The sequence below is a fragment of the Somniosus microcephalus genome, unplaced genomic scaffold (genome assembly GCF_052327205.1).
Source record: "Somniosus microcephalus isolate GS21.2 unplaced genomic scaffold, FLI_Smic_1.0 unresolved_chr3, whole genome shotgun sequence".
NCBI classification, from domain to species: domain Eukaryota; kingdom Metazoa; phylum Chordata; class Chondrichthyes; order Squaliformes; family Somniosidae; genus Somniosus; species Somniosus microcephalus.
In genome coordinates this window covers 15,852,896-15,872,173 of record NW_028225181.1, presented here as the reverse complement: position 1 = coordinate 15,872,173, position 19,278 = coordinate 15,852,896, and the positions used below count along the sequence as shown (strand labels likewise).

Below are 19,278 nucleotides of genomic sequence, written 5' to 3'. Positions count from 1 at the left end.
GCGCTCCCTCAGTACTGCCCCTCCGACAGTGCGGCGCTCCCTCAGTACTGCCCCTCCGACAGTGCGGCGCTCCCCCAGTATTGGGCAAGCGGGGAGTGGATTTATGGGGTCCGAGTCTCTGTAGTGGGAGGGTTGTTTTCACACCTACGAACCTTGTGACTCAGAGACAGGAGAGAGTGGTACCCCCTCCTCCAAGACTGACACCTGAGCTGGGTTTGCTGCATTGAATAACGAACGGGCAGGGGGGGGATGGAGACCCAAGACACCTTCTCATTGCCCATTCCACCTTGCTCCCCTCCCCATCCAACCCCCAGCACTGCAAATTCCAGAAAACGATTGGACCAATCTGCCCAGGATTCCTCCCTGACACTCAAAAACATGAATCTGCTGCAATTTTTTAAAAAATGGACACAACTGCAGATGCCCCTGCATCTTAAATTGTGACGACTGCGTTTAATAATATCTTAGCAGTGGACTATCCCTCTGCTAAACATCTGCCTGCTGCCTGATTCTTGTCTTCGATATCAATGGTGATGAAAATAAGCAGGCTTGTTTATTTATTTGTTGTTAATTAATGTAAAAATAAAGCAATGTGAAAAAAACTCTCCTGTGGAAATAAGCCAAGTGGGCTTGTTTTAAAAATCAAAGGCACAAATATGCAGAATGCAGTCTCTTTCCTTCTGCCCCTGTGTTGTTGTTGAGAGGTAACTTGTGTCTAAGGAAATAATACGTTTTTAAAAAAAAAAAAATTAATAATAAGCACTGTGCAAGATTTCTCTGCAAATTAAATGAAAACACAGCAAATCCGACCAGCAAACAGCATTTTATCCAGACATGCATGGGGGAGGGATGGGGGGATTTAGTTATAATGAAGAGAAACGAATAATGATAATTCCCTTACCTTTATTGCAGACACAATCTGTGATGAGCAAAAAGGCAAATATTGCTCTGATTTGCTCATTCATTTTTGAACAGATGCTGTTCTGGGGGTTTTTTTTTATCAACACGGGATGAGATGGTGCCTTTTGTTCATTTGCCTCTCCTTCTGCGATCTTAGTTTTTTTATCACTGCGTTGCTGATTTTTGCTCTCATTCCCCTGGTTGCTCTGTTTTTTTTTGCTGGTCCTCCCTCTCGCTCGCTCGCTCGCACGGCTGCGACTTGCCTCTTTAAACATGCAAATTCGCAGCGCGGTGCGGCAAAATGACGTCACAATGCCCCGACTGGTCCCAGCGCTGATTGACGCCGGTCTCGCCCAATCGGACGGCGCAGCGGCGCAGGGGGGCGGAGCAAGGGTGGGAGCTGTGCCCGCCCACTTTGGCAGGGAGCGGGCGGGATTTAAAGGGAGGTTGTCCCCGGAAAGGAGTAATTTTGGTTCTGAGACTATTATTATATTTTTTATATATGAGATGAAGCTGTCCATGCCCGCATGCAACAAGACCTGGACAACGTTCAGGCTCGGGCTTAAGGGGGAATTTCTACCCAAAATTCATAAAAATATGCCCTGAATTCAAAAATTTGAATGACGACCAAAAACTCCCATACCTCACAGAATCACAGAAACCCCACAGTGCAGATAGAGGCCATTTCGGCCCATCAAGCCTGCACCGACACATATCCCACCCGATCCCCGTAACCCCACATATTTAATCCCCTTAACACTAAGAGTCAATTTATCATAGCCAATCAACCTAACCCACACATCTTTGGACTATGGGAGGAAACCAGAGCAAACCCACGGAGAATGTGCAAACTCCACACAGACAGTCACCTGAGGCCGGATTCGAACCTGGGTCTCTGGCGCTGGTGAGGCAACAGTGCTAACCACTATACCTATTAAGGAAAGAGAGAAATTGCATAACCTTAGTGGCACACTATGTTACAGCTTGCCATAAACAGAGGGACAACCATTAAATCTAAGAAAAGAGTATATACAAATTATATGAGTGTATATTTATACACTCAGGGATATATCTGTTTAATAATCATCAGAATAATAATCAACTTTATTGTCATTGTTAGTGTACAAGTGCAGTACAACGAAATGTAGGCTTGCGGCTCCCGAGAGTGTACATTTAGATTAAGACACTTAAACATTCAACATTCATTTGGCTTGTAATACATTAACATAAACATAATAAAGTGCATTGACAGATGTGCAGGCTTTAGTGTTTATTTGTGGAGTTCAGTAGGATGACAGCCCTGGGAAAGAAGCTGTTCCTAAATCTGGTCGTTCGGGTGCGAATGCATCTGTAGCGTCTCCCAGATGGCAGGAGGGCGAACAGACTGTGGCTGGGGTGGGTAGGGTCTTTGATGATGGTCCGTGGCCTCCGTAAACAGCGTTTCTGGTATATGTGCTCTATGGTCAGTAGCCGGGTGCCGGTAATGCGTTGGGCATTGTTTATATACTGTATGGATAGATCTGCGTTTATGTGTTCAACCATAAAAAAAATTTTGGTGCTTTGGCAACATAAGATGTACCTTGTCATGCCAATAAAGCAATTTGAATTGAATTGAATTGAATTGAGTGGTGAACCTGTGGAATTCTCTACCACACAAGGCAGTGGAGACCAATTCATTAAATATATTCAAGAAGGAGTTGGATATATTCCTTAAGGCTAAAGGGATCAAGGGATATGGGGAGAAGGCAGGGACAGGGTACTGAATTTGGATGATCAGCCATGATCGCATTGAATGGCGGAGCAGGCTCGAAGGGCCGAATGGCCTTCTCCTGCTCCTATCTTCTATGCTTCTATGTTTTTTTTTATTCGTTCTTGGGATGTGGGCGTCGCTGGCGAGGCCAGCATTTATTGCCCATTCCTAATTGCCCTGGAGAAGGTGGTGGTGAGCCGCCTTCTTGAACCGCTGCAGTCCGTGTGGTGAAGGTGCTCCCACAGCGCTGTTAGGGAGGGAGTTCCAGGATTTTGACCCAAGTCAGGATGGTGTGTGAGTTACATAGAAACATAGGAGATAGGAGCAGGAGTAGGCCATTCGGCCCCTCGAGCCTGCTCTGCCATTTAATGAGATCATGGCTGATCATCCAAATTCAGTACCCTGTCCCTGCCTTCTCCCCATGTCCCTTGGTCCCTTTATCCTTAAGAAATATATCCAACTCCTTCTTGAATATATTTAATGAATTGGCCTCAACTGCCTTCTGTGGTAGAGAATTCCACAGGTTCACCACTCTCTGGGTGAAGAAATTCCTCCTCATTTCAGTCCTAAATGGCTTACCCCTTATCCTTAGACTGTGACCCCTGGTTCTGGACTCCCCGACCATCGGGAACATCCTTCCTGGATCTAGTCTGTCTAGTCCTGTTAGCATTTTATAAGTTTCAATGAGATCCCCTCTCATTCTTCTAAACTCCAGCGAATATTAGCCCAATCGCCCCAGCGTCGCTGGCAAGGCCGGCATTTATTGCCCATTCCTAGTTGCCCTGCAGAAGGTGGTGGTGAGCCACCTTCTTGAACCGCTGCAGTCCGTGTAGTGAAGGTGCTCCCACAGCGCTCTTAGGGAGGGAGTGCCAGGATTTTGACACAAGTCAGGATGATGTGTGAGTTGAAGGGGCACTTGCAGGTGATGGTGTTGGTAGTGTAGTGGTAACGTCACTGGACCAGTAATCCAAAGACGTGAGTTCAAATCCCACCACGGCAGCTGGGGAATTTAATTTCAGTTAATTAAATAAATCTGGAATAATTACTAGTATCAGTAATGATAACCATGAAACTATCGGATTGTTGTAAAAACCCATCTGGTTCACTAATGTCCTTTAGGGTAGGAAACCTGCCGTCCTTACCCGGTCTGGCCTATATAAGAAATAGGAGCAGGAGTAGGCCATTCGGCCCTTCGAGCCTGCTCCGCCATTCAATGAGATCATGGCTGATCTTCTGCCTCAACTCCATTCACCGGCCCTAGCGCCATATCCCTTGATGCCCCTACTAGTCAGAAATCTATTGACTTCTGTTTTGAATATACCCAATGACTGAGCCTCCACAGCCCTCTGGGGTCGAGAATTCCAAAGATTCACCACCCTCTGTGTGAAGAAATTTCTTCTCACCTCAGTCCTGAATGGCCGACCCTTTATCCTGAGGCTGTGGCCCCTGGTTCTCGACTCCCCAGCCAAGGGAAACATTCTCCCAGCATCCACCCTATCAAGCCCTGTAATAATGTTGTATGCTTCAATGAGATCCCCTCTCATTCTTCTGAATTCAAGAGAATACAGGCCTAGTTTACTCAATCTCTTCTCATACGACAGTCCCGCCATCCCAGGAATCAATCTCGTGAACCTTCGTTGCACTCCCTCTAATGGCAAGTATATCCTTCCTTAGGTAAGGAGACCAAAATTGTACACAGCACTCCAGGTGTGGTCTCACCAAGGCCCTATATAATTGGAGTAAACTTCTTTACTCCTGTACTCAAATCCTCTTGTAATGAAGGCCAGCATACCATTTGCCTTCCTAGTGGCTTGCTGCACCTGCACATTCACTTTCAGTGACTCATGTACAAGGACACCCAGGTCCCTTTGAGCATCTGCATTCCCCAATCTTTCACCATTTAGGAAATACTCTGCCTTTCTGTTTTTTCTACCAAAGTGGATAACTTCACATTTATCCACATTATATTCCATCTGCCATGTTCTCGCCCACTCACTGAGCCTGTCGAGATCCCCTTGAAGCCTCTTCACATCCTCTTCGCAACTGACACTGCCACCTAGCTTTGTGTCATCAGCAAATTTGGAAATGTTACATTTAGTCCCCTCATCCAAATCATTGACACAGATTGTAAATATGTGACTATATGTGACTCCAGGCCCACAGCAATGTGGTTGCCTCTTAACTGCCCTCTGAAATGACCCAGCAAGTCACTCAGTTGTAACAAACCATTACAAAACACAATAATAAGAATGAAACTGGATGGATCACCCGGCATCGACCTCGGCACCGGCTACGGACACGGCAACGGCACACCCAACCCAGTCGACGCTGCAAAGTCCTCCTCACCAACATCTGGGGACTTGTGCCAAAATTGGGAGAGCTGTCCCACAGACTAGTCAAGCAACAGCCTGACATAGTCATACTCACAGAATCATACCTTTCAGCCAATGTCCAAAGCTCCTCCATCACCATCCCTGGGTATGTCCTGTCCCACCGGCAGGACAGACCCACCAGGGGTGGTGGCACAGTGGTATACAGTCGGGAAGGAGTGGCCCTGGGAGTCATAGAAACATAGAAGATAGGAGCAGGAGTAGGCCATTCGGCCCCTCGAGCCTGCTCCGCCATTCAATGAGATCATGGCTGATCATCCAAACTCAGTACCCTGTCCCTGCCTTCTCCCCATATCCCTTGATCCCTTCAGCCTTAAGAAATATATCTAACTCCTTCTTGAATATATTTAATGAATTGGCCTCTACTGCCTTCTGTGGTAGAGAATTCCACAGGTTCACCACTCTCTGGGTGAAGAAATTCCTCCTCATCTCTGTCCTAAATGGCTTACCCCTTATCCTTAGACTGTGACCCCTGGTTCTGGACTCCCCCGCCATCGGGAACATCCTTCCTGCATCTAGTCTGTCCAGTCCTGTTAGAATTTTATAAGTTTCAATGAGATCCCCTCTCATTCTTCTAAACTCCAGCGAGTACAAGCCCAAACGACCCAATCTCTCCTCATACGTCATTCCTGCCATCCCAGGTATCAGCCTGGTGAATCTTCGCTGCACTCCCTCCATGGCAAGAACATCCTTCCTCAACATTGACTCCGGACCCCATGAAGTCTCATGGCTTCAGGTCAAGCATGGGCTAGGAAACCTCCTGCTGATTACCACCTACCGCCCTCCCTCAGCTGATGAATCAGTACTCCTCCATGTTGAACACCACTTGGGAGAAACAGTGAGGATAGCAAGGGCACAGAATGTACTCTGGTTGGAGGACTTCAATGTCCATCACCAAGAGTGACTCGGTAGCACCACTACTGACCGAGCTGGCCAAGTCCTGAAGGACATTGCTGCCAGTCTGGGCCTGCGACAGGTGGTGAGAGAACCAACATGAGGGAAAAACCTACTTGACCTCATCCTCACCAATCTACCTGTCACAGAGGCATCTGTCCATGACAGTATTGGCAGCAGTGACCACCGCACAGTCCTTGTGGAGACTAAGTCCCGTCTTCACACTGAGGACACCCTCCATCGTGTTGTGTGGCACGACCACCGTGCTAAATGGGATAGATTCAGAACAGATCTAGCAGCTCAAAACTGGGCATCCATGAGGTGCTGTGGGCCATCAGCAGCAGCAAAATTGTATTCCACCACAATCTGTAACCTCATGGCCCAGCATATCCCTCACTCTACCATTACCATCAAGCCAGGGGACCAACCCTGGTTCAATGAAGAGTGCAGAAGAGCATGCCAGGAGCAGCACCAGGTGTACCTAAAAATGAGGTGCCAACCTGGGGAAGCTGCAACACAGGACTACATGCATGCTAAACAGAAGCAGCATGGTATAGACAGGGCTAAGCGATCCCACAATCAACGGATCAGATCAAAGCTCTGCAGTCCTGCCACATCCAGTCGTGAATGGTGGTGGACCATTAAACAACTAACGGGAGGAGGAGGCTCCAACAATATCCTCAATGATGGCGGAGCCCAGCACGTGAGTGCAAAAGACAAAGCTGAAGCGTTTGCAACCACCATCTTCAGCCAGAAGTGCCAAGTGGATGATCCATATCGGCCTCCTCCTGAGGTCCCCACCACCACAGAAGCCAGTCTTCAGCCAATTCGATTCACTCCGCATGATATTAAGAAACGGCTGAGCTCACTGGATACAGCAAAGCCTATGGACCTCGACAATATCCCGGCTATCGTGCTGAAGACTTGTGCTCCAGAACTAGCCGCGCCTCTAGCCAAACTGTTCCAGTACAGCTACAACACTGGCATCTATCCGACAATGTGGAAAACTGCCCAGGTATGTCCTGTCCACAAAAAGCAGGACAAATCCAACCCGGCCAATTACCGCCCCATCGTTCTACTCTCAATCATCAGCAAAGTGATGGAAGGTGTCATCGACAGTGCTATCAAGCGGCACTTACTCACCAATAACCTGCTCACTGATGCCCAGTTTGGGTTCCGCCAAGACCACTCGGCTCCAGACCTCATTACAGCCTTGGTCCAAACTGTTATGTATTGTGTGTTCTATTGTGTGTTCTCCTCCCATCTGTGGTGGCGCTGTCACAGGAGATAAATGGTTGGGTGTTCTCTGTTAAGTTTTATCTCTCTTTGTTCGGAACTTGCCAGAACTTCCTTTCCTTCCAATAAAGCAGTTCATGTTTGAATCTCTGAGTTCTGAGTCCTAAATTGTGTCTAGGTAGAAAGGTACCGACACAACACAAACACGGACAAAGGAGCTGAATTCCAGAGGTGAGGTGAGAGTGACTGCCCTTGACATCAAGGCAGCATTTGACCAAGTGTGGCATCAAGGAGCCCTAGTAAAACTGAAGTCAATTGAGAATCGCGGGTTAAAATGCTCTACTGACTCGAGTCATACCTAACACAAAGGAAGATGGTTGTGGTTGTTGAAGGTCAATCATCGCAGCCCCAGGACATTGCTGCAGGAGTTCCTCAGGGCAGTGTCCTCGGCCCAACCATCTTCAGCTGCTTCATCAATGACCCTCCCTACATCATAAGGTCAGAAGTGGGGATGTTCGCTGATGACTGCACAGTGTTCAGTGCCATTCACAGCTCCTCAGATAATGATATAATACAGGTAGACTATCCTTTATCCGAAAACCTCGGGACCAGCCGTGTTTTGGTTTTCGGAAAATTTCGGATTTCGGAAGGTGAGCGAAAACACTTCGGTTTTCAGAGTAATTCGGTTTTCGGGAGTGCGGATAAAGGATACACGATCCCTTATCCGAAAGGGTGGGGGTCGGCGGGGGGTCGGGGTCGGCGGGGGGGTCGGGGGTGGGGGTCGGGGTCGGGGTCGGCGGGGGTCGGGGTCGGCGGGGGTCGGGGTCGGCGGGGGGGTCGGGGGTGGGGGTCGGGGTCGGGGTCGGCGGGGGTCGGGGTCGGCGGGGGGTCGGGGTCGGCGGGGGGGTCGGGGGTGGGGGTCGGGGTCGGCGGGGGGTCGGGGTCGGCGGGGGGGTCGGGGGTGGGGGTCGGGGTCGGCGGGGGTCGGGGTCGGCGGGGGTCGGGGTTGGCGGGGGGGTCGGGGGTGGGGGTCGGCGGGGGTCGGGGTCGGCGGGGGGGTCGGGGTCGGCGGGGGTCGGGGTCGGCGGGGGTCGGGGTCGGGGGTGGGGGTCGGGGTCGGCGGGGGGGGTCGGCGGGGGTCGGGGTCGGGGGTGGGGGTCGGGGTCGGCGGGGGTCGGGGTCGTGCGCACGACTTACGCTGAACGATTTCGGTTTTCAGAAGTGCGGAAAAATGCTACACTATCCCTTATCCGGCTCGGCCTGCAATCTCCGACCCAGGAGGGAACTCAGTGACACTCTGCCCTGCTCAGCGTAAGTCGTGCGCCACTCTGGTCATGTCGTGCGCATGACTTACGCTGACCGAAAAAACCTTCGGTTTTTAGAGGGTTTCGGTTTTCGGAAGTTCGGATAAAGGGTCGTCTACCTGTAGCAAAATACTGCGGATGCTGGAAATCTGAAGTAAAAACAGAAAACGCTGGAAATACTCAGCAGGCCAGGCAGCATCGGTGGAGAGAGAAACAGAGTTAACGTTTCAGGTCTGGGACCCTTCATCAGAACTGGAAAAAGCTGGAGATGTAACAGATACTAAGCAGGTGCAGAGACAGCGGGGCGGTTAGGAGGGGAGGATGGAATTGAAAGAACATACTGTGAAAATGTTGCAAATGGGAATGGCAAAATCATACTGCATGAAAAATGGGGGCCGAGGTTATGATCTGAAATTGTGGAACTCGATATTGGGTCCGGCAGGCTGTAAAGTGCCTAATTGAAAGATGAGGTGCTGTTCCTCGAGCTTACGTTGAGCTTCATTGGAGCAATGTAATAGCCCGATGTAGTGTATGTACCCGTCTACCTTTAAGAGAACTATTGTATGTAACCGTTCACCTTTAAGAGAACTATTTTAGGTGTGGCACTACTTTGTTTGGCTTCTGTATACGGTAATACCGACGGTGACCACACCAGTATATAAGTGTTGTGCCAGGAGTTATTGGGCAGATTCGCCCTGACCTTCGAATAGTAAAGTCCTGTTTTAAGTTACTCTGGTAGTCTGTGTATTAATTAACTAAACAGCCCACAGACTTTACAGTGGCGCCGAGTCCGATCGTACCCTGCGGCAACAATACTTCCGAAGCAGTTAACGAGCGTCGAGAAGAGGCAACCGCCCTCGTCATTCTGCTGGGAGAAAACTCGAGTCTGCAGAGCTGGAAAGGAGGAAGAATTCAGAGACAAAGGCTTCCATCAGCAACAGGCACTGACTGTCCCTTCTGCCACGGTGAGGAGTGAGCCGATCAGCACGAGGAGCAAGGCGGCCACGGTGACTGTGAGTAAGGGAAAAGTAAAAAGAATAACCGGAGGATAAGGGCGGTGCACTCGACCACAGTCGAGGGGGAAAGGAGCCGGACAGAAGTCGGGCCCAGAGGCGCTGAGACTGGGGCAGCGTGGAGCAAGGAAACCGCGGTAATAATAGGCTGGGGGACGCAACGGCGTCGTGAGACAGCTAGACCGCGACCGGCGGGAAAAGCCGGGCAGCGACCGAAGCCACGAAGCGCTGCGACCGGGAGCATAGGCGCGGGAAGATATAAAAACTCAGCCGCAGCCGGGGAGGGAAGCACCGGACTGCGAGACGGCTGGGAGAGGCGTTTGGGCGCCGAGCGAGCGGGAGAGGCAGAGCCGACCAAGGGAGACTGCGCGAGAGTCAGTCCAGCGGCTGAAACTGTTCTCCGTCAACGGGGTGTACCCAGCGCCAGTAGAGCCGAGAGAGCGGGAGAGAGACCGAGCCCGAGCAAGGGGAACTGAGCGAGAGCCAGCCCAGCGGCTGAACCTGTTCGCCGTCAACGGGGTGTACCCAGCGCCGGTTGCCCTGCCGAGAAAAGGGAAAGCACTGAAGCCGACGCGCAGGCTGTGAACCTGAAAGCCAGCGGCCGTCGCCCGTGGGGGAAAGTGTACCCCTCTCGCTAGGGAAGAAACGCGGGAAGCCGCCATTAGGCGGGGAAGAAGACAGAAGCGGGAAACCGCCATTGAAGTGGGCGGGGAGAGAAGATAAGCGCGGGAAACCGCCATTTTCGCGGGAAAACCGCCATCTTAGAAAAAAAAAATAAGTTAAAGAAATAATTCGGGGTGTTATCAGAAAGAGAGGAAGATGCCTAAGCGTGGTAACATCAACGATTTTAATGTCGAGGTAGAAGACTGGGCCACGTACGTGGAACGCATCGAGATCTATTGTGAGGCCAATAAAATAGAAGAAGATGACAAAGCTATAACCTTGCTAAACTCGATGGGCGCAAAGACATACGGGCTCTTGAAGCATCTACTATCACCAGCTAAACCGGCGGATCAGACTTTCGATGATATTGTGGCTGTTCTGAAGGATCACTTGAACCCCACACCATTGATGTTGGCGGAACGATTCAAATTCTATGCGAGAACGCAACGGAAAGACGAAAGCAACGCAGGATACTTGGTCGAACTGCGTAGACTAGCGAAACACTGCCAGTTTGGAAGGAATCTGACAGAGGCATTGCGAGACAAGTTCGTGTGCGGGTTGTCAAAGGAAGGAACGCAAAAGCGACTACTCGAAGAGAACGACCTTACACTTGACAGGGCTGTCCTTATTGCAGCATCGCACGAAGCCGCAGCGAAGGGAACTGCGGAAATGCAGCTAAAGACAGCAGCACTAAGTGTGGATCAAATTACCTCGACAACAACAAAATGCTATCGTTGTGGGAAGACAACACACGACCAGAACCAATGCTGGTTTAAGAACCAGGAATGTAGGAAATGTGGCAAACTGGGTCACATAGCTAAGGTATGCTGGTCAGGGAAGAAGACCAACAACCAAAGGACCAACAACCAAAGGAAGCCATCACAGGAAAAGTACAACAAGGTACACAAGGTGGCTGAGAAGAGTTCAGACGAACAGAATTCAGACTCAGACCCAAACGGCCAGGAGCTGGGTAGTCTGAGAATTCACAATGTGAGTAAGGAAGCTGACCTACAAACTATCTGGGTCATGCTAAAAATAGCTGGAATCCAAGTGAAAATGGAGTTGGACACTGGATCAGCTCTATCAGTCATAAATCGAAGGGATTACCACCGGCTATTCTCACATATACCCTTAAGAGATACCAAGTTCATATTGCAGACATACACGGGGCATAAAGTATACCCCATGGGAAAGGTAATAGTCAAAGTGAGAGATAGGGGTAAAGAACACCCAAGAATGAACTTATACGTACTACATGAGGGAGGACCACCACTTCTAGGACGGGAGTGGATCAAGAAAATAGACATGGAATGGCACTATCTAAAAGCCATAACAAGTGAGGACTCGGTGCAGACAATCAGCTCAGATTCTGAAACGGATGACGATAAGACCAACCCAAATATGAAAGACAAGGCTGAAATGGACTTGCCGACGAAGGTTGGAAAAACGAAGGCATGCATAAAGGCTTATGCTCCAGAGAAGAACAAAGTTTCAGAGCAGAACTCCACCGAACAACGACAACCTAGTTTGACAGAAAATTCTGAGCCTGTTCAAGTTACGGACATATCCATGACGGAAGAACACCGAGCTCGGACTCAAACTTATTTCAAATTACGACAACAATTAGAACAATTGAGTTACCGTCTCGTACAAGAGATGAAAACAATGAAAAAGTTCTATGACACCGAATGGGAGAATCTGGAAAGACAACAGAAGCAGCTAGCTCAAGCAGAGAGCGACCATAGAGCCATCGTGACCAATTACCGATCACACCTCCCTTATGCTGTTCAGGAGTTAGAATATTTGCAGGAAGAAGCAAATGAAGAGGAATCTTCAGGAAGCCAGGATTTTATTCCAGTTCTTCTCTACGACTCCTTACAAGCAGAGTTTGAGAAGTTGAAGGAACAGTATGAACAGGCCCAGGCTACAATCCTGGAGGGGATTAACTCGGCAACCTCCGAAAAGCTAGTTTCAGTAGAAGCATATGAGCAACTGAAGGTTGAACATGAGCAAGAAGTCCAAAGGCTGCAGGAAATTCTTAATGAGCTCAAGGCCAAGACAGACTCATCGGTAGAAGTTCCATCCATAGATGAGAAATTAGAGGTGAAAGACATGGCAGAACATGAAAGACAAGATGTACAAGAACTCATAAAAATATTAAAGGAAACCCAAGACAAATATGGGGCGGCAATGACCAAGATTCAACAACTTGAAGAACAGATTCAACTGGGAATCCGTTCAGTGGAAGAAAAGGGAACTGTAAGAAACACAGAGACTGTAAGAATGGCCTCTGAACATGAGCTAGAGAGCATCAATGCGCAACTTCTCCGAGCGCTGGAAGCCAAAGTACAAGAGGAAAAGAAGGTGAAAGCATTGGAGGAAAAGGTGGATGAAATGGAGAAGACTCTGACCCACAGTGTTCCCGTGGAAGAGTTAACGGTCAGCCAACTCCTTCATATGCTGAGGGACAAGACTCTACAATGGGAACAATCTGAACACGAGCTTCAATATTCAAAGGGAAGGAGTTCGGAGCTCTCAAAAGTTATGGAAATAGCTGAGGTTGCAACACAGATTTTACAGGGATGCCAAAAGTACGCTGAATCACGTCAATGTGAACAGCAGAATGTTGAAACAGCTGCTCCAGTAGAAGGATTGAATAGCCTGATCAATCAATCCCCGAGGGAAGGGGAAGTATTGAAATCACAAACGAGGTCATTAGTGAAGGATTTGCAGGAAACCCAGGAAGAGCGGGATGAATATGAACGCATGAAGAAGTCTCTTCAGGAAAAATGTCTAGGGAGGGAACAACAGTCGGCTAACGTCCAGTTGGGTACGGAAGAAGTAGCAGGCCCTCTCGCTAGACTAGCTCAGGACGACACCGAATATTACCATGACCTGTTGAGTGACACGGAATATTATGATGACTTGGTCTGCCCAGCTTGTGATGAAAACTCCCAAAGTGCAGAAATCAGGATGAAGCACTTAAAGTCTAAGGAACATAGGGAGATGGTGGCGCTACAGCTGGCAGCGGATAAGGGAGCCCCGAGAGTCTCCAAGAAGCAGAAAAGAAAAAGACGAAGCAGAAGACGATAACCATCTAAATCATTATCACTTCTATCAGATCATGCACGTGGGCCCTACGAAGGGGGCCAAATCAGTTGGAAAGTAGGAAAAACTACCAAGGCAGTCCAGCTGTTTGTAAAATTCAGCACTGCTGGTTCAGCAGGACGGAAGTTCAAGCTGTTAAGCCAAGGGAAAGACTATTGGATGAGTCACGCTAGCAATGTGAACCGGCTACACCACAGAGATGTTGTTCGGACCAAGTCAAGACCAGAGACTGAATCTGTGAACTGTTCCCGCAGAGACTGAATCTGTGAACTGTTTCCCGCAGAGACTATATCTGTGAATTGTTTTACATGAAGTTGATTATATGTTATGTTTAATGGGGAATAAGTATGTTGTAAGCTAAAAAGGGAGAATTGTAGTGTATGTACCCGTCTACCTTTAAGAGAACTATTGTATGTAACCGTTCACCTTTAAGAGAACTATTTTAGGTGTGGCACTACTTTGTTTGGCTTCTGTATACGGTAATACCGACGGTGACCACACCAGTATATAAGTGTTGTGCCAGGAGTTATTTGGCAGATTCGCCCTGACCTTCGAATAGTAAAGTCCTGTTTTAAGTTACTCTTGGAGTCTGTGTATTAATTAACTAAACAACCCACAGACTTTACACCCGAGGACAGAGAGATCAGAGTGGGGGTGAACCAGAGAATTAAAGTGACAGGCGACCGGCAGCTCAGGGTCACCCTTACAGACTGAACAGAGTTGTTCTGCAAAGCGGTCGCCCAATCTGCGTTTGGTCTCCCCAGTGTAGCGGAGACCGCATCGTGAGCAGCGAATACAGTATACTAGATTGCGAGAAGTACAAGTAAATCGCTGTTTCACCTGGAAGGGGTGTTTGGGGCCCTGGACAGTGGGAAGGGAGGAGGTAAAAGGGCAGGTGTTGCATCTCCTGCGCTTGCACGGGAAGGTGCCGGGCGAAGGGGAAGGGCTGTTGGGGGTGATTGAGGAGTGGACCAGGGATTCTTCCAATCTCACCCCCTGCCGTGTTTTCACTATCCCCTCTGACCTTCCCCTCTCTGACCCCGAAAAATTTCGAGCTCGGCACGATGTTGAGCTCTTTTTCCGCCGCCTTCGTCTCCGTGCCCACTTCTCTGGCAAGGAGTCTTCCCCCCGCACAACTGACCCTTTCTCCCGCTTGCAGAATTCCCGTTCTACCTGGACCCCTCCCCCTGGCCTCTTACCCTCTCTAGATCTTTTCATCGCTAACTGCCGCCGTGACATCGGCTGTCTCCATTTCTCTGCTCCCCTCACTCACTCCAACCTACCTCCCTCTGAACTTGCAGCACTCCGTCCTCTCCGATCCAACCCTAACATTATCATTAAACCTGCTGATAAGGGTGGTGCTGTTGTTGTTTGGCGAACCGACCTCTACCTAGCGGAAGCTGAACGCCAACTCTCCGACACCTCCTCCTACCTCCACCTGGACCATGACCCCACTACCGAACATCAAGCCACCGTTTCCAAGACTGTCACTGACCTCATCTCCTCTGGAGATCTTCCCCCCGTGGCCACCAACCTCATAGTTCCCCAACCCCGCACAGCCCGCTTCTACCTCCTTCCCAAGATCCACAAACAGGACTGCCCTGGTAGACCCATTGTTTCAGCCTGTTCTTGTCCCACGGAACTTATCTCATCCTATCTCGACTCTATCTTTTCTCCCCTTGTCCAGTGTCTTCCCACCTACATCTGCGACTCTTCGGACGCCCTCCGCCACTTCAACAGTTTCCAGTTTCCTGGCTCCAACCGCTTCCTTTTCACCATGGACGTACAATCCCTCTGCACCTCCATCCCCCACCCGGACGGCCTGAGGGCGCTCCGCTTCTTCCTTGAACAGAGGCCCGACCAGTCCCCATCCACCACCACCCTCCTCCGCCTGGCTGAACTTGTTCTCACATTGAACAACTTCTCCTTTAACTCCACTCACTTCCTCCAAATCAAAGGTGTTGCCATGGGTACCCGCATGGGTCCTAGCTATGCCTGCCTTTTCGTGGGCTATGTGGAACAATCTTTGTTCCAGTCCTACTCGGGACCCCTCCCTCACCTCTTTTTCCGATACATTGATGACTGTATCGGTGCCGTTTCCTGTTCTCGCCCTGAACTCGACAATTTCATTCACTTTACTTCCAATTTCCACCCTTCCCTCACCTTCACATGGTCCATCTCCGACTCTTCCCTTCCCTTCCTTGACTTCTCCGTCTCCATTTCTGGCGATCGGCTTTTGACTAACATCCACTACAAGCCCACCAACTCCCACAGCTACCCGGACTACACTTCCTCCCACTCCTGTAAGGACTCTATTCCATTCTCCCAGTTTCTCCGTCTCCGCCGTGTCTGTTCTGACGATGCCACCTTCCACATCAGTGCTTCCGACATGTCTTCCTTTTTCCTCAACCGAGGATTCCCCTCTAACGTGGTTGACACGGCCCTTGACCGTGTCCGTTCTATCTCCCGCACTTCTGCCCTCACCCCTGCCCCTCCCTCCCGGAACCACGATAGGGTTCCCCTTGTCCTCACCTTTCACCCCACCAGCCTCCACATTCAACGGATCATCCTCCGCCATTTCCGCCACCTCCAACGTGATCCCACCACCAAACGCATCTTCCCTCCCCTCCCCTTTCAGCATTCCGCAGGGACCGCTCCCTCTGAGACACCCTGGTCCACTCCTCAATCACTCCCAACAGCCCTGCTCCTTCACCTGGCACCTTCCCGTGCAAGCACAGGAGATGCAACACATGCCCTTTTACCTCCTCCCTTCCCACTGTCCAGGGCCCCAAACACCCCTTCCAGGTGAAACAGCGATTTACTTGTACTTCTTGCAATTTAATATACTGTATTCGCTGCTCACGATGCGGTCTCCTCTACACTGGGGAGACCAAACGCAGATTGGGTGACCGCTTTGCGGAACACCTCCGTTCAGTCCGTAAGGGTGACCCCGAGCTTCCGGTCGCCTGTCACTTTAATTCACCGCTTCACTCCCACTCTGATCTCTCTGTCCTCGGGCTATTGCATTGTTCCAATGAAGCTCAACGTAAGCTCGAGGAACAGCACCTCATCTTTCGATTGGGCACTTTGCAGCCTGCCGAACTCAACATTGAGTTCAACAATTTCAGATAATTATCCCTGCCCCCATTTTTCATGCTGTATGATTTGGCCATTCCCATTTGCAACATTTTCACAGGATGTTCTTTCACTTCCTTCCTCCCCTCCTAAACACCCCCCCCCCGTCTCTGCGCCTGCTTAATATCTGTTAGATCTCCAGCTTTTTCCAGTTCTGACGAAGGGTCCCAGACCTGAAACATTAACTCTGTTTCTCTCTCCACGGATGCTGCCTGGCCTGCTGAGTATTTCCAGCATTTTCTGTTGTTTCCTCAGATAATGAAGCAGTCCCTGCCCACATGCAACAAGACCTGGACGACGTTCAGACTTGGGCTGATAAGTGACAGGTAACATTCACGCCACACAAGTGCCAGGCAATGACTATCTCCAACAAGCGAGGGTCTAACCACCTCCCCTTGACATTCAACGGCATTATCATCACTGAATCCCCCACCATCAACATCCTGGGGGTCACCACTGACCAGAAACTTAACTGGACCAGCCACATAAATACTGTGGCAACAAGAGCAGGTCAGAGGCTGGGTATTCTGCAGCGAGTGTCTCACCTCCTGACTCCCCAAAGCCTCTCCACCATCTACAAGGCACAAGTAAGGAGTGCGATGGAATACTCTTCACTTGCCTGGATCAGTGCCGCTCCAACAACACTCAAGAAGCTCGACACCATCCAGGACAAAGCAGCCCACTTGATCGGCACCCCATCCACCACCTTAAACATTCCCTCCGTCCACCACCGGCGCACCGTGGCTGCAGTGTGTACCATCTACAAGATGCACTGCAGCAACTCGCCAAGGCTTCTTCGGCAGCACCTCCCAAACCCTTCGGCGCGACCTCTTCCACCTAGAAAGACAAGGGCAGCAGGCGCACGGGAACACCACCACCTCCAAGTTCCCCTCCAACTCACACACCAGCCTGACTTGGGTCTAAATCCTGGAACTCCCTCCCTAACGTCACTGTGGGAGCACCTTCACCACACGGACTGCAGCGGTTCAAGAAGGCGGCTCACCGCCACCTTCTCCAGGGCAACTAGGGATGGGCACTAAATGCTGGCCTCGCCAGCGATACCCACAGCCTGTGAATGAATTTTAAGAAATCTGTAACATTTTCCAGTTCTGACGAAAGATCATCGAACTGAAGCGTTCCCTGTTTTTCTCTCTTCACAGTTGCTGCCTGGCCTGCTGAATATTTCCAGCATTTCCTGTTTTTCCCGCTTCTCCAGAACAGTCTAGAAAGGATTTCCAAAATTTGGGATGCAGGCTTTCCATGCGGTTAAACTGTCTCCCCAACAACTGGCATTTATATAGCGCCTTTAATGTAGTAAAACGTCCCACGGCGTTTCACAGGAGTATTATCAAACATATCGAGCCATATACGGAGGAGATATTAGGAAAGGTGACCAATAGCTCGGTCAAAGTGGCAGGTTTTAAGGAGCGTCTTCAAGGAGGAGAGAGAGAGAGAGAGAGAGGCGGAGAGGTTTAGGGAGGGAATTCCAGAGCTTGGGGCCCGGGCCGCTGAAGGCACGGCCGCCAATGGTGGAGCGATTAAAATCGGGGATGCTCAAGAGGCCAGAATCGGAGGAGCGCAGAGGTCTCGGAGGGTCGCAGGGTCTGGAGGAGATTACAGAGATATGGAGGGGCGAGGCCGTTGAGGGATTTGAAAACGAGGATGAGAGTTTTACAATCGAGGTGTTGCCGGACCGGAAGCCAGTGTAGGTCAGCGAGCACAGGGGAGGGCAGTGGGTGAACGGGACCTGGTGCGAGTTAGGATACGGGACAGCAGAGTTGGTGATGAGCTGAAGTTTACGTAGGGTAGAATGTGGGAGGCTGGCCAGGAGTACGTTGGAATAGTCGAGTCTGGAGGCAACAAAGGCATGGATGAGGGTTTCAGCAGCGGATGAGCTGAGGCAGGGGCGGAGACGGGCGATGTTACGGAGGTGGAAGTAGGCGGTCTTGGTGAGGCAGAGGATATGGGGGTCGGTAGCTCAGCTCAGGGTCAAATAGCACGCCAGGGTTGCATCGAACTCCCGAGGGCACTGACCCCTCGCTAGGGTTCGGTGATCCGGCCAGTACCTGTCCCCCAAAAGGGGGCCTCATTCTCCTGTTGCGAGCCCACAGAGTCATGGTCTAGTTATCCGACTATGAAAAGCATGACATGCCAGCCCGGTCTGCCCTCAGCCATTGCCTCCCTCAAGCAGGGGTCACCGGGCTGTCATCGGGAGCGGGAAATCTGCCTCAGTTCCCCGACCCCGCCCGCTTTCTATCCCAGTGTTCAATTCAAAACCCCTACACACCCTCACTAGCTGGAATCAGCCATCTCAGCACAGGCCGGGAATGGAGCCTGGGTCTTTCCTGCTCTGTGTGTGTGGGGGGTTCAGTCCCCACACCGGGTGTGGGATCAGGCTAACTCAGCACAGGCCGGGAATGGAGCCTGGGTCTTTCCTGCTCTGTGTGTGTGGGGGGTTCAGTACCCACACCGGGTGTGAGATCAGGCTAACTCAGCACAGGCCGGGAATGGAGCCTGGGTCTTTCCTGCTCTGTGTGTGTGTGGGGTTCAGCCCCCACACCGGGTGTGGGATCAGGCTAACTCAGCACAGGCCGGGAATGGAGCCTGGGTCTTTCCTGCTCTGTGTGTGTGGGGGGTTCAGTCCCCACACCGGGTGTGAGATCAGGCTAACTCAGCACAGGCCGGGAATGGAGCCTGGGTCTTTCCTGCTCTGTGTGTGTGGGGGGTTCAGTCCCCACACCGGGTGTGAGATCAGGCTAACTCAGCACAGGCCGGGAATGGAGCCTGGGTCTTTCCTGCTCTGTGTGTGTGGGGGGTTCAGTCCCCACACCGGGTGTGAGATCAGACTAACTCAGCACAGGCCGGGAATGGAGCCTGGGCCTTTC

The 19,278-nt window shown here is 50.7% G+C and overlaps 1 protein-coding gene across 1 annotated transcript in view; it reads right to left on the bottom strand.

Annotated features, from left to right (window-relative positions):
* LOC147091223 (calsyntenin-3-like) overlaps window positions 1-1,174 on the bottom strand; it is a 105,731-nt gene extending 104,557 nt beyond the window's left edge. The window contains exon 1 of the mRNA XM_085976486.1: window positions 902-1,174. Coding sequence (XP_085832612.1) covers window positions 902-965 — 64 coding nt within the window. The 5' untranslated portion in view covers window positions 966-1,174. The remainder of the gene's footprint in view (window positions 1-901) is intronic.
* Window positions 1,175-19,278: the final 18,104 nt, after the last annotated feature.